The sequence below is a fragment of the Triplophysa rosa genome, linkage group LG11, assembly GCF_024868665.1.
Source record: "Triplophysa rosa linkage group LG11, Trosa_1v2, whole genome shotgun sequence".
NCBI classification, from domain to species: domain Eukaryota; kingdom Metazoa; phylum Chordata; class Actinopteri; order Cypriniformes; family Nemacheilidae; genus Triplophysa; species Triplophysa rosa.
Window position 1 is genome coordinate 2,504,062 of NC_079900.1, and position 15,569 is coordinate 2,519,630.

At 36.3% G+C, this 15,569-nt stretch overlaps 2 protein-coding genes across 6 annotated transcripts in view; both read right to left on the minus strand.

The window, feature by feature from the left end:
• The window catches only part of LOC130561318 (uncharacterized), a 101,708-nt gene that overhangs the window by 23,056 nt on the left and 63,083 nt on the right, over nt 1–15,569 (minus strand). The gene's annotated exons all lie outside the window — the stretch shown is intronic.
• Nucleotides 4,182–12,614, minus strand: LOC130561321 (uncharacterized). Its single transcript, XM_057345554.1, has 7 exons — nt 12,442–12,614; nt 12,061–12,159; nt 11,259–11,342; nt 9,545–9,640; nt 7,326–7,424; nt 5,441–5,517; nt 4,182–4,957 (listed from the first exon to the last, which is right to left on the minus strand). Exons 1-7 carry the CDS (start codon nt 12,551–12,553, stop codon nt 4,823–4,825), a joined length of 702 nt encoding a protein of 233 aa, XP_057201537.1. The 5' UTR covers nt 12,554–12,614; the 3' UTR covers nt 4,182–4,822.

Below are 15,569 nucleotides of genomic sequence, written 5' to 3' on the forward strand. Positions count from 1 at the left end.
TAAAATATGTCAGTGTCATTGTTTGTCTTAAGATGCACACTATAGTAATATTTTTTTCCAGAGGGATGTTTATCAAAGCTACTTAAATGTCTTAATTTAACTAAGGCTTAACTACTCCCGAGTCCTGGCTAAATCTAAGCCTTGTCTGTGAAGCTGAGTCAAATGACTTTGATAGTCAAAAAGGCCCAGCAGAGGCAGTACTTCCTTCGCCAGTTGAGAAAGTTCAACCTGCTCTACAGTTCTACTCAGCTGTCATTAAACCCTTCCTCTGCACTGCCATAACTGTCTGGTTCGGCTCAGCTCCAAAAACTGACCCTTGAAGACAACAACACATAGTCCGGACTGCTGGGCGAATCACTGGCACAACCCTCCTCACTATCCAAGAACTCTACTCATCCAGAGTGAGTAAAAGAACTCACAAAATCACTGGACCCCTCACACCCAGCACACTTTCTCTTTGTACTGCTGCCATCTGGTCAGCGCTACGGAGCACTGAGCACCAAAACAGCCAGACAGGAAAAGTTTCTTCCCTCAGGCCATCTACCTTATGAACAGTTGAATGTTCTCCTACTGTGCAAATTACAATAAAAACATGTGCAATACTGTCATGACAGGTAAGGAAGAACCCAAGCGCAGGCAGTGGGGATGAAGGGGTTAACAAATAGATTTTATTAAAACAAAGAAACAAAACAAAGACCCGCGATGGGGTAAAACACGGGAACAAGAAAAACACTAAACAAGAACAAAACGAAGACTAACTAAACAATAGACTGAATAAACACTTGACAAACTAAACTAAACTAAACACTTACTGAGACGACGAAACCGGAACAGGAAATACTGAAATATACAGGACGAGTAACAAGACGGACTGAATACAATGACCGAGCACAGAACAATGAAACATGAGGGTATTATAGGGCAAGACAAACGAGGGATAACGACACAGGGCAGGTGAGAAACATTAGACACGGCAGGGAAGCAATACATGAAACGAGAGGGGCGGGGCCAATGACAAGACACGAGAAAACACATGAGAAGTAAAAAACATAAACAACTCATGGCTTTCTCACATAAAACATAAGGGCTCTGTCCCGATCCTGCCACACGACTAGGAATTCATAAACAAGAAGGTAGGACTGTGACAAATACACAACTATATATACTCATATGTATTATACATATGATGTTGATCTAATATTCAGCTATCCACATTCCCCTGCATAACTTGTATGTAACATCGTATAATTTGCATAAAGCACATCTGTACATACAACATACTGTCTATTGTCATACTGTCTACTGTCTAAAAAAAACACTAACCCTCTCTCTTTCTCTCAACAGGTAGTGGTCTAGCTTTTGTTGAAACCAGTAATTTTGTATTGGCACCTCTTGTATTATTGCTCCTGTATTACATATCGCTTATTGCTCTGGATAAGTTGCTTTGGATAAAAGCGTCTGCTAAATGACTAAATGTATTGTACTTTTGTCTAATATTGTCCTTTTTGTCAAATGTCTATTGTCTCTCGCATATTTATTTTGACCTTTTGTTACATGTGCCTTGTCACTTTTTTAACCTGTATGTGCACTGGAAGCTTCTGTCACTAAAACAAATTCCTTGTGTGTCCAAGCGCACTGGCAATAAAGCTCTTTCTCATTCTGATTCTGATTCTGATAATAATAAATGCAGTATGCTGCTCGACTTTGGTCAGTTCAGAGTTTCTGCAACTGCAGCATAATGGCACCTGCTATTTCATGAATCGGGAAGTGGTAGCCTACAATATTTTATAATTTCTAAACATTAAAATCCCAGTAAAATTAAATAATACGAAGCCTATTTTTTCATGAAATATTGCAGCGTTTATTGTAAATAGTTGATCAATGTGGGTCATTCTCTTTTTAAAACCCGTGTGCCCTCATAATCTTTAGTTAAAATCTGAAAATGCACTTCCTTCCTGTAATGACTATCTATCTTAAATGACGTATGTTAGACGGCTTGGGCGGAGCATCTGAATATCAGAATGTGATATTGTCAGCAGACTGACAATAGAGAACGTGAAGCTGAAGTCACGCCATATGTTGCAGTGGCGCTGCCATCTTGGGAGGATCATACTCCACTGCTATTATTGTTTTGATATGTACTGTTATTGTTTTGCTTGATATATGGAGAATTCGAAAGTGAAAAAACCAGGGGCTTTTCCTGGATGACTCCGCGTAATGCTATTGCAGTTTTTAACACAGTTAGACCGACCTACCATAGTTATATTTCCTAATCAAACAAGAAAAACGAAACGCTGCATTGAACGCACTAGCAGTGATCCTCCCAAGATGGCGCAACATTCAACACGGCGTGGCGTAGCTTCACATTCTCTAAGATATGCTGGTATCAATAGTTGGACATGAACAAACCATTTAAATGTTTTTGTATTGCTAGACACAGCTAGAATGAGCATCTTAACGCAACTATGATTTCCCCTAATAAAAACAATTTTATTATAACATCAACGCCTCCTGCCTGCTGTTCTTCCCTCTGCTATCAGAGATAAAGACATCCAAGTCTGCAGGATATATCTTTCACGTTTAGCTTCACGATAACGAGATGGTATTATTTTGGATAAATAACAAGATAATATAATCTATCAGATCTATCATGCTTCATTATTTACTTATGAGACCTTTGGAAAGTTGATGGAAAACTTGGCTGGAAATAAAAACTATGGATGCACCGAATGTTCGGCAACCAAAAATAGCACAAAAAAAAGCATGTTAGGCTAAGTGTTCGGCCGAATAAGTGAAATGGCCGAATACATTTTTTACCGAACATGACGTGTCATATGATCAAGCAGCGACCAGCAGCGCAGAGAGAGAGAGACGCGCGCGCTTTATTAATGCAGTAAACGTGTCGGCAGTGTGTGGAGCACATAATAAGTGTCAGAGAAAGACAAATTAAGTACATTTCTGAATGAAAGCGCCTTTACCGGTCGGTAACTTGTGTACTTCAGACGAAAGCGGGCTGTCTGACAGTAGCCCCGCCGCTCGCGACATACTTTGACATCATACAGTGGTCGCGTGCACACAGTTCCCTGTACTAAACAACGTGTCAAAGTATCTTCTGTGCATCCCGGCCACGTGTGCACCTTCTGAGAGAATGTCAGCTTTTGTGGGCGGAGCTTGAACTGAAATGGTTGTCAGTCAGAATTGCTTGGATGTTTTTTTTCGTCTTTAAATCATTTTGCAGTGTAGCCTATAATAATCCAACCGTTTCCGTTTATTCATATGTTTATCTTATAATGTTGAATGACACTTTTTAATGAAGTGTTTTGTTGTAGGGTAGTACAGTACATTTTTTCAGCAGTCAGTTAACGTTATAGGCCCAATTTATTCAAGAAAGGAGAGGGCTCAATTTTTTTGTTTTAATTTAGCCTACTTCTTTTGCTCAATTTTATTTTAAGTTATATTGTATTATATTGAAAAGCAAGACAAAATATAAAAAGCACATTTTGACCATTTGGTTTATGCACAATAGTGAAAAAACTGGCTAAATAAATAGAAGAAATATGAAAAGCAATGTTCGGCATTCGGCCAAGTGTTTCCTTTTTATTCGGCTTCGGCCAAGAATTTTCATTTCGGGGCATCCCTAATAACAACTGTTAAAAATTACGACATTTTTATAATTATTTTCAAAAGACTTCTGTTGCAATAAATAGTTTGTATTCTTTTCTTTTCTTTTAATTATTTAGTTATTGAATATAATTTACATTTAATAAAATAATTATGATTTAAAGTGAATTGACTTTAATTTGATAAAGGTATATAGTCTAAACAGCAATAATATAATAATATGACAGAGTTTTTCTAATATATCCCAGTCATGGTTAATGCCACATGTTCTATATATACCCAACTTGGTTTATATTGAATAAAATCACTAAACAAAATACATATACAGTATGGTTGTATCCCCCCAACCCCCCGCCTGGGTACAAGCTCCCTGAAATGAGTTTTGGCAGGGTGGGATATCTGGGTTCTGGTATGTCATGTCGATACAATTCCTGTGTTGTTAAACATGCCTTTATTCATAGAGCTACAATGCTAATGCGGCTAAACATACACGTAAATACATACATTACATGCAAAATACATTTGAATAGTGTGTTTGCTCCGTCATTATGTATAATTTGAATATAGTAACAAATACAAAACGGAAGTGAGGAGCATCCATCAGGAAGTCACTTGCGGTAATGGCGCCCTCCATGGAGACGTGAAGAAAAAGATGGATAACGTAGGCCAGTGGCACCAGTGGTCCGCCACTTTGTGTTAGCCAAGGGTTGGGCAGACAAGACAGCGAGAGGTGCCGCAAACGTAGCGTTTGTTTAGATTAATTTACAATTAATACCAACTTCAGCTGTCAAACAGGTTTGTAAATCGTAGTAATCATATAAAGAGATGCAAAACCCTCAAAATGCCACCTCCGTCAAAAATGACATTATGATGTTGAGTGAATGCTTTTCACAAATAGTATCCATCTTTCAAATAATTTTGCTTTAAAACCAGCAAAAACCACACTCTGCCCGGTCTGAAATATCTGGTATTGCTGAAAGTAAATGTAGGAGGCTGATAAAAGTGCTCTGAACTTCATATAACCTATGTTTTGTTTCGCGTATCTGTTTTTTTAAGGTTTAAAGTGGTCAAGCATTCGATTTCATGCATACTGAAAGTGACCCTCAGTGCAACGGAAAAACAACACAGAACTCTCAGTTCCTCATAAGAGTTTTAAATAATCAGTGTGTTTGTGATAATAGATCTGGTAGATGATCATCTTTCATTTTTGTGATTCCACAGATTGAGGTTGAGTTTCTTCTTTACTTCTATCAGTCTCTTGTCTATTCTGGAGAGTATTCATTTCATGAGATTCTTGGTTCTGGTTTGACCCAGCGGCTGGAGTTTCTGTTGCAGTCTGAGTTTGAAACAAGACAATATAAACAACAACATGTACAACAGCAACTCCGTCCTTCACCTGGAGTTTCCAGCACTGCACATATCAGATGTACTCCGTGTCTAAAATTTAGTATCATTATGACGTTATACAGTATATTTTTCCTTGCTTGTTACACGTGTTATTATATTAACACATTATTATATAAAACAACAAACCATTAGTTATCACTGGTTTTACTCATTTATTGCTTTTGCATAGGCCTATTACTGTTTATAGTTGGGAAGTATGAATATACTGATTCAGAATGAGAGTCAAGCAAAGCCAAGACAGGTTGCATAGCAGATTTGGATTGGTTTGTAGACATCCAAAATGTGCACTGCTTTGGAACTCCAAGATCAGGACTGAGACCCACTGTTTAATGCACTCTCTCTGCTTTTGAAAATTAATTCAGTTATGAAAATATGTCCTTATATTATTTGCAATCTTACATATGACACTAACCTGAGAGCACTGATTCATTCTGGACTCATTCAGCAGGTGCAGATTTCTTACACATTGCAAGAATCTGTGGTAATTACCTGCCGTACACGATAAACATTAACAATATTTACACATCACACTTTGGGACAGTTTTGTAAAGGTCTATTCTTATTAAAACTTTGTACAGCTAATGAAATGAACAGTAGTGAGGATGAATATATTACCCACCTCAGTGATACACTATTTTGTTTATCATGATGCTTTTACAGTATGAATGGAGAATTTTGACATTTGAAAAATAAAGTAAAATCATGGGTGACTGTTATGCTTGCAAAAAGAATTCTGTTTTACCAATCAGTAAGCAAATACATTTGTAATTTCTTCCTGCCCATCAGATTGTCCTACCAGGCATGCGCAAATCAATTTTAAGCCGTAAAATCATACTACCGGTTTATTTTATACTGCTAAAACAACCTGACAGGGTATTTTGCTGTTAAATCATTCTACATATTTATTTAATACTCTGGTAGGACAATTTGATAGGGTATTTTGCACTGTAAATTAATCCTATATGTTTATTTTATACCGGAAGGACAATCTGATCTGTATTGAAAAATCATCCTGTTTATTTTGTCGATGTGGTTTAGATTATATACATTTTTGTGCTGTGGTAGGAAAATCTGACAAGGTAGGACAATTCGACAGAACACCGGTCATGAACCGCACGCGGCAAGTCATGTCTGTGTTTTGTTCAATCATATCGGTGCGTATGTACATAATGTACACAACACGAATTTATAGTAAATCAACAGTTATGCGATGATGTATTGTGTGCTCATGCTGTAGTTTAAAAATATGAGTATTTAAAAAAAAGCAATGTGCAGATAATGCCAAATAAATACATTAACTGCGCAAATTTCTGTGCCGTTTATCCTCAAACGTTATAACTACTCTTTTTATAGGCCTATGGCTATTGACCAAAAAAATTACTTATGGATAGCATTACATTTGTCAATAAAAAACTACACAACATAGTGATCCAAACATGTTGTGTGTGTTCGTCAGGTCTGTGCTCTCTCACGCATGAAACACCGCAGTGAATCCAAACATGCTGCTATGATTCCCTGTTAGTCTCCTTCAGCCTTCTGTGATTTGCATTCGGTGGTTAAATGTCTGCAACGGAGCTGTGTGTGAGGAGAAAAAGTGTAACGCTATCGTTCACCAGCCATTACTTTCTCAGATCTTTTGAAGATTATGTACCTGTTGATGTTTAGAATATTTTTTCTTCTGATTATGGATGTACGTAAAAATCGTGTTTTTAACCATTTAGGTTTTACAGTGAGCAACAGCCCATAGTAAATACATATTCCGGAAACTAAGGAGGTGTACGATTTCAAGTCGGAAGTACGTCACGAGGCTATGTGCAAGTACAGCTGTATCTGTCTTTTATAAATGTGATCAAACTAAAGACTCTTCGAAGATATGAAATATTCAATAGTATAGGTACTCAAGATTCAAATGAGATTGGCAGAAACTCTGTGTGTGTTACATCTGCTTTAAGACAAACAGCAGCTACAGAAAATAACACACACATACACAAACACACACACACACACACACACACACACACACACACGCACACACCATTGCCCACAGTCAGAAAAAGATGTCATTTTACAGGTACTCGTCTGTGTTTGTTTTTACCAGTGTACATGAATCCTCATGTTAGACTTAAGACACTTCAACTAAAACTTATAATATTTACTTTCTAAAAGGAGTGTGTAAAATGACAGGGTCAAGTGTTTACACACATATATGGCCATAAGATCACTTACTTAAAACACAAACATGAGAAGAACGGAAGCATGAAGATTGAATGCAAATTTGAAGTTCAGTTTGTACTCACAGGGTGCGAGTATAATCATAATCAGCACAGATACAGTGAGGAGACTTTCAGAGGAAAACACGATGATCCTCAGATCCCCCACTAGACCTTCACCATTAACTGAAAATAACAATGAAAATATATTAGACTGGAGACGATTTCTTCAGTATCTTTTATTTCTTCAATATGTCAGCTTTATATCTCAAGTATTTTAATTTTACCATCACTATCTTCAATTAGTCATTGGAATTCAAACAGCAGACTAGTTATGAAATAATGTTTTTGTGAATATTTATGTATATGAAATGTTTTCCTAAAAGAAGGCATTTGATATAAAAAATTGTGATAAAGATGATTTCAGTAAAGGAACAAAGATATACAGTATATAGCCAAAAGTATGTGAACACCACTAACGGTTTTGGCTATTCCAGTAAAAACAACACATTCATATAGACGGTTTCATCTTAACATAAACAAACATCACTGCGCATGCGCACTTTTGTGACCCCAACTGAACTTCCGGTACACAGTCACAAACAATAGAGCACCTGTAGATTATTTCTGATAACGATCAAAAGAAAACGAGAAGAACCGTTACTTGTGTAACGTGCGGGTTCAGTAATGTGCGTGTAACCACTCTTACCCGACGCTATTTCCGTGGGTTCTTGGCTCGTTCTGTCTCCAGCGATGAACAATAATCAAGGACACAGCCTAGACGTTGGATGTTCATAACACTCACTTTATTGAACATTTCTGGCGTGAACAACAATAGGCCAGGCACTGATTACCGCCGCGATCTCTCCCCAGGCGGAGCTTCTCGCTAGCCCGTAGTCTCCTCTCAATCTCGCTCAGCCCGCCGGCTCCGACACTTTTCAACCAATTCAAAATTAAAGTCCCAATACTAATTTCACTTCCTACACTTGCCTAAACTTGCCTCTCCAGTATTTTGAATTTAGACTGCGATACCAAGCTCAACCGCTAGATGTCAGTGTACCACACGGTTTCTTTAAATGCGACCAAACTACAGGACCCATTCAACAAATTGTTTATTTAATAAAATGAACATACAACAAAATTTAACTAATCGTTTATTTAATACAATTATTATACAGTAAAATGCTAATAAAAATTAATATTAACATAAATTAAATAAAATACAAATTGTTATATTATTAGACACTAGCCAAACACAAACCGTTTCTGGGGATTCTGGGGTTTTCTGCGGAAGTTAACTGGGGATCACGCGCGCGCGCGCGCGTCCGATGAAACGGTCTATACATTTTATAAACCAAGCAAGATCCATAAAACGGTTTACTGAGTCTGGTGTGGACAAACCTAGCTGGCCTTTACAAAGCTCTGACCTGACCCCATAGCTAACATGAGTGTCTGGCCTGTTTCTGCTACTGAACCTCATTTAACAATGTAACATAGAGACAAGCTCAGATCTGTGCGAAGAAATCATCTTTATTTTACATGTGATTCGTGAAACATTCGTATACCAATCCAATCATATGAATGATTGTACATCGATACATGTGGAATGAAAACAATCGCGCCCATAGAAATTCAGACGTACCCTACGACATGGAGAACCTGGCTCAGGAGAAGAACATCTCCACAGAGATCAAAATTTAAAATTTTGAAGGTTCTGTTTACACTAAGTGAAAATAGCAGCATTTCTTAGCGATATGCTATTAACACCGAAAATAGCTGTATTTTCTTTGGATTAAGCAGAAATTGTAGTTAGATGCCATTGGTAAATAGTGGCAGATGACGTTAGTATTTGCACCTCAGTATTGTTGTGCATGTAAATGAGAGAGTGTAAATCATTATATTTATAAAAAATTATAAAAAAAATATTAAAATGATGGCAACTTAATGAGATATTAAAGCCCTACACCTACCCCTGACCTTACCCTAAACCTAAACTTTCTGAATAAAACTGAATTTTAAGTCTTAAATGAATTTTATTGAAAACAAATGCCTCATGTTAGACTTGAGACACTTCAACAAAATATTTATTTTCTACATTAAACACAGAAATGAGCCAAACCTGTTTTTGTTAGAAGGCGGTGTCCACATACTTTTGTCTGTATATTGTCAGTTTATTATCATTTAGATTGGATCTTATAAAGTGCGAAAATACAATATGTTCTCCCAGTTTACCTTAATGCAATATAAATTAAAATTAAAATATATATAAAGAAAAAAGTACTGTATAAAGTGTTGTGTTTACTCACGAGTTTTCAGTGTCAGTTCAGTCATCAGTCCAACAGCGCTGATTAAAATAACACCAACTGATCCAAACACATACACGATGGTAACACGGGTGAAACCTGATAATGAATACGATTTGATGTCATCATTAAAATTACAATGTTTGACTCCCTTCAAATACAAAACATGCACTCTTGTTCCTACAATGCCAATAGACAGAGCCTGACGTCTGTAGTTGTTAAGTGTTTACTTGTTCTCACGTGAACACCTTTACTCGTGAGAGATCTAACCTGAGGGCTGGTCCCAATACCCACACGTTTTTATCACTTGCACTTATGCTTTGTGCAAAGGGATTTTACAGATGTTACTTGACCAATCTGGCCACATACAGTACAGGATTTATGTCTTGCGAGTGAGAAGACAACACGTGTGGGCATTAGTACAGGCCTTGAAACTGCTTGTTTTGCTACACTCACATACTTTCATGAATGTTCACAGAAGAGCAACATGAAGACATGAATTAACATTGTTTGTGTTCGATCAAAGCCTTTTGTATTTAAAATTCATACATGTCACATGGAGTTAGTTTGTGATACTTGTACATGATCCTTTTGAAGCTTCTTAGAGACTCTGTCTGCAGGTTTAAGCTTTATATCAGAATAATAAGACTGATTCCTGTTTGATTATAATACGCAGCTCCTCGTCTAAGCTTATGTCATATTAAGACATGACTGCTGCAACATTGTAATGACCGGTCTTCTAGCCAGCATACTGTAACTAGTCTCTTTAGCTGATCCAGAACACATCAACATGTCTTGTCTTCAACAAACCATAAGCCCACATCATAGTCCTCCTCATCTCACTCCAGTGGCTATCAGAACATAGCTGCACGCATTAAATTCAAGTCTCTGACGCTTCTTGACCTTACTTGTGTTCTGAAAATGAATGATCTACTTTTTGTACTCATCAAGGGCCAAATTTACTAAACAGGGCAAAATAGCAAGAGAGCGCAATTTAAAAAAAGCAATGATGGGAATGGACATTTCTGCGGGTGATTTACTAACAAGGCACACATTAAAAACACAGGCGCAATATTTCATTCCCGTGATGACCAACGCAATCTACTAAGAGCAGGCCAAATTTTTACACCAAAAGAGGCGTTTGCGCTGTCGCAAGCGGTAAATATTTTCGGGGAACTATGCTTTCAATTATTCAGTTATTCAATTATTTTTCATTATTTGTTTAATCTCAATGTTTCATACATTTATTTGTCTTATGTTGCTGTTTTTTTACTCTTGCATTAGTTAGTTGGGTTCCAGTTTAATGTTATTAAACTGGAAATAATGCAATCCAGAATAAACAAAACTTGGGTTTAAACAAGACTGATGAAGAATACTGCAATAATGTCATATGGAACAATATTTTGTGCAATGAAAGGGGAGTGAATACTTTCACAATAGTACATTTCATGTGCTTAAAAGTTGATGGGTAATTAAACCATGAAAGGAAAGTCTGATTAAAACAACATTTAAACACACGCTTAGAAATGTCTCCTGCAACAGATTCATTGGTGAAGGAGAGCACAAATGAAATATGACAATGTTTTTTAATTGTCAAATGATTCATAAGTAAACAAGAAGTAAAAACCATAAGGGTTTTGTAGACAATAAACAAGAGCTGATAATCGATTAAACAATATACAGAGAAGCTGACCAAAGCAGATGGTTAATACTGTACCCCAATCCTGAAATGAGTATAAACAATTCCAAGCCGTCCATATTACTTGTAGAAATCCAATCGTACAGGCCCATCCAACACAATCTGTACACAGAGAATTAAAGCAATACCATCACCTTCATTATTACAACTAAAATCTATTTATATTGCCACATTTAAAAAAATCAAAATTTATTTATACATGAATTTACGGAAGAGTATTATGGCCAAGCAATAAAAAAAATATAAAACCATTTTGAGATTAAAGTCATTATAATACGAAATTAAACCCGCAGTTTTTCTGGGAAAAAACTCGAAATAAAATGTTGACAATAAACTCACTATACTTTGAGAATAAAGTCGTTGTGTTTCGAGAAAAAACTCGTTAAATTTAGAGAAAAAAGTCTAAATAAAATATCGAGAATAAACATTTATCCTATATCAGGGTCATGTTCATTGCGTAGTACTGAATGAGGACATGGCAGAGTTGTATCACTTAGTCAAGCTATACTTTAGGCTTTCCTTCAGTAACAAAGAAATACTATCAGCGGCTGGGTCTCTTTAGAAGAATTTAACACGTTCTTAACACGACTTTATTCTCAAAGAGTTTTTTCTCGAAATTTAACGAGTTTTTTCTCGAAACACAACGACTTTATTCTCAAAGTATAGTTTTAAACGGTTTTATATTTTTTTTTATTGCTTGGCCCTAATACTCTTCCGTATGAATTAGTCCATCAAAATGTATGTATAAACGAGACAAACGTGGAGAATGTTAAGCTATACGAAGGTTTTTGTTCTTAACTTTTTAAAAACATGACCTTACCTTTCTCATTTTCCAGTGCTATGCTGTAGAAATAGATCAGTGCTGAATTCATGAAAAACATTAAAATGATCCACATTAATCTCATGACCAAAGGTGAACCTGGAAAACAAAAAAACATTAACTGAGTTTAACTGCAACTAAAAGGAAAAGACCCTTTAAAATAATGATATCTTAAATGTCCAAAGCAAATTAACATACTGTGTATGATCATGCTGAAATACTGGAGCTGGAAATATTTCTAGTTTTATTGAACACAACATCCAAAATCAAAGATTCATGAAGGCTAATGACACATGCAATTTAATATGTAATCATGTACTGTAACTATTTCTGCATTTATAATGATAAATGATCAATTAAAATGATAATTCACACACTTACAGCCCAAATCATCCCCACACACAATATTCCAATTGTATCTGGTCGCTGATGTTATGACAGGTAAAAGTGCAACAATGAAGGAACCTGACAACAGCAGAGCGATGACACGCATGACACTTCACACAAATATATGAACATCACTCTCACTGCATGATGATCAGTAATTGTATTTACAGTAACTCACAACTTGACACGAAACTGAATATAATTTAATCACTTGGACAAAAAGCAACAACAAGAGGATGAATTTATTTTACTTGATAGGCCAATAATTTTTACAGGATTGGGAGTAAAATATTAAAATCATAAACTGTCAGCCACAACATTTTAACCACCTTCATAATTTCATATATATCCCCCTTTGTTGCCAAAGCAACTCTGATGTGTCCAGGCATGAACTTTACCAGACCTCTGAACGTGTCCTGTGGTATCTGACACCATGACATTAGCAGCAGGTCCATTAAGTCCTTACAGTTACGAGATGGGACTTCAATGGATCAGATTTCTTGGTCCATCTTATTCCATATATGCACACGGATTGAGATCCACACTGATCCACTCGAGACTCAAAAGAGTCTACAAAGACAAATTGTTTATATTATTTATATTTTATGAATTGAATCGTGCAAAAAGTGCAAGTGAATAAAAAGAGACACACGGGCAAACGTTTCAGCACATGGCTATCTTCAGTGCTGAAAGTAAGCGAGTAAATTAATTTGATGAGTTGTAAATGGAAAAGTTCACACACTTCTCTTTTAAGATTTTTCTTGGACTGTCTTAGACCGTGTCTACACCGGATGCTGCATGATGTGACACGACCAAACACAATAAAACGCATTAGAACACAATATAATTTTAAATTTTGTCCACACTGGATGCGGCGTGGTGTGACGTGGCAATCCCATTAGAACAAGCCGTGTGTTGTGGCGTCGCGCCGGTCGCTTCCAGTGTAGACACGGTGTTATTAATCTATTGATAATCGAATGATGATGGTAAACATAGTATAATTGCACAAATTAGCAATGCTCAAGATTGTAAAAGATTTACGACATTCTGTAGATCCAAATGTTTGTGTGTCGTAACTAGATCCTACCCAGGGGCGGAGCCAGGGGTGGCCAAGGCCACCATAAATTAATTTTTGGCCACCCCACCGGATCCCCCACACCGCTTTGCCGGCAACTTTTTTGCGGAACCATTCCTGTACACAGTTGTTCCCATATGGACGCATTTCAACAGCGCACCTCAAACAAGTACTTCTCCACCCAAACTGAAGGTGGCGGTAGTACACTCAACTTTCAACCACCAACACAATTACAGAAGAAGAAGTAGTGTTGTTGTTGTTCGCGTGTGCTCCAACGGACTTTGCGCGTGCAGTAGGAGGACTGTCTGTTTCCCGCCGCGAGAGAAGAGGTCACAGGTAAGTTAACAAGAAGAATTAAGTTTATTCACTATGTTTGAAATGTTTCTTGCACTGTAAAAAACCCAACTCAAAAAAAGTTCAAACAACTAATTTTGTTGTGTTGGTTGAGCAAAAGTCCATGAAAAAGTTCACAGAACTTCTTTTAATAAGTTCATTCATTGTAACCAAACATTTTCTTCATTAACTTAAAAATATGAGTTTAATGCTTTAATCTTGTTGTTACTGTTTGTTAACTGTTGTGTTTAGAGTTTTTTAATGAATGATGGTTTTTGATTGTTACCATGGTTGAGATTTGTGTGTTCAATGTTGAGGTGTAAGTGCAGACCCAACATAACTCAAACTGTTCAAGCAGTTGTTTGATCAAAGTTTACTCAAATTGTAGTAAAAGACAAAAATATTTGTTTATTTTTAAATAACCAATTTATATTCTTTATGTTCAGCCAACAAAAGTAATTTGTTATGTTGTTCATTATGTAAACTTGACTATGTTGTGACAACTAATGACTTAAGCATAATTTGTTTGTACCTCTCAAGAAAACTAATAATCCTAAATTACCTCAATTAATTATATTTTGTATCTCCAATTACAGTACTTGTTTTAAGTCAGTACAACTAATAATCCTGAGTTATCCCAATGAATTATTTTTTGTATCTCCAATTCATTATTTTAAGTCAGTACAACTTCTATTTCAAAAAGTTGAGTGAACAAGAAAAAGCGAGGGGAAATTAGTACTAAGATTTTTTTTGTTGTGAAGGCTTACATTTTTTTACAGTGTGTCTTAATGTATGTATATTATGGCTGGCGTGCTGAAGTTGAAACAGACATGGTAAAGTTTGCTAAGTTAATTTAGGCTGTTAACTTAGCAGTATGAAAGTCGCAAGCTATAAACAGTTTCACTGTGTCAGTGTCATTTAAAAGAGCGTTGTAGAAGGCCTTTAAAAGTAAAGTCAACTTTCAGTGCTGATTTAGCTTAATGGTGGTGGTCTGTCTGTGTCATATCCTTGAAAGGGAATTAAAATGTTGTGTTGGCAGTTGGCAGCCAAATGATAATATGCAAAGTATTGCAAAGGAATATTTTTGAAATGCTTGCCCATAATGTTAAGGTTACTATATTTTGGTTTTGCACCTCTCAGGCAAAATGAAGAGGAAAATTTGATAAAAGTTTGATAAATGTGCATTCTGGTATATTCTTATGTCGTGTAAATTGTCACTATGGTGTGAGCTTTATCACCAATTAAAAAGACACCACCTTCTGCAATGCCACACTGTTTCAGATCTTTTTTTTAAATCAGTTTAGTAATACATTAAAAAGCTTATGTGGATCTTCATGATGTAATTCTACATGGCAATCACTGCCTGTTTAAGTAAATGAGTGAGTGACTAAGAAACACTACTAGATCCACAGTGACTTGCCACATAGGAAAAAAAAGATGATATCAGTTTCTGTGCTACCCCTGTGTGAGCTATGGTCTCAGTCTGGCCACCCCTATGAAAATTGTCTGGCTCCGCCACTGATCCTACCTAACTTACATTTTGAACTTAATTAACTTTTTTATGTGCAACTTCTAGTGAATCATTCATACTGTTCATATTATACTTTAGTGTTATGAATAGATAAACAGCTTTAGAATCACCATGAGTTCTGAATCTCTAAAATATCAACAGGAACGTTTTTTTTTTTATTTGATTTTATTTTAAAGATTCTTT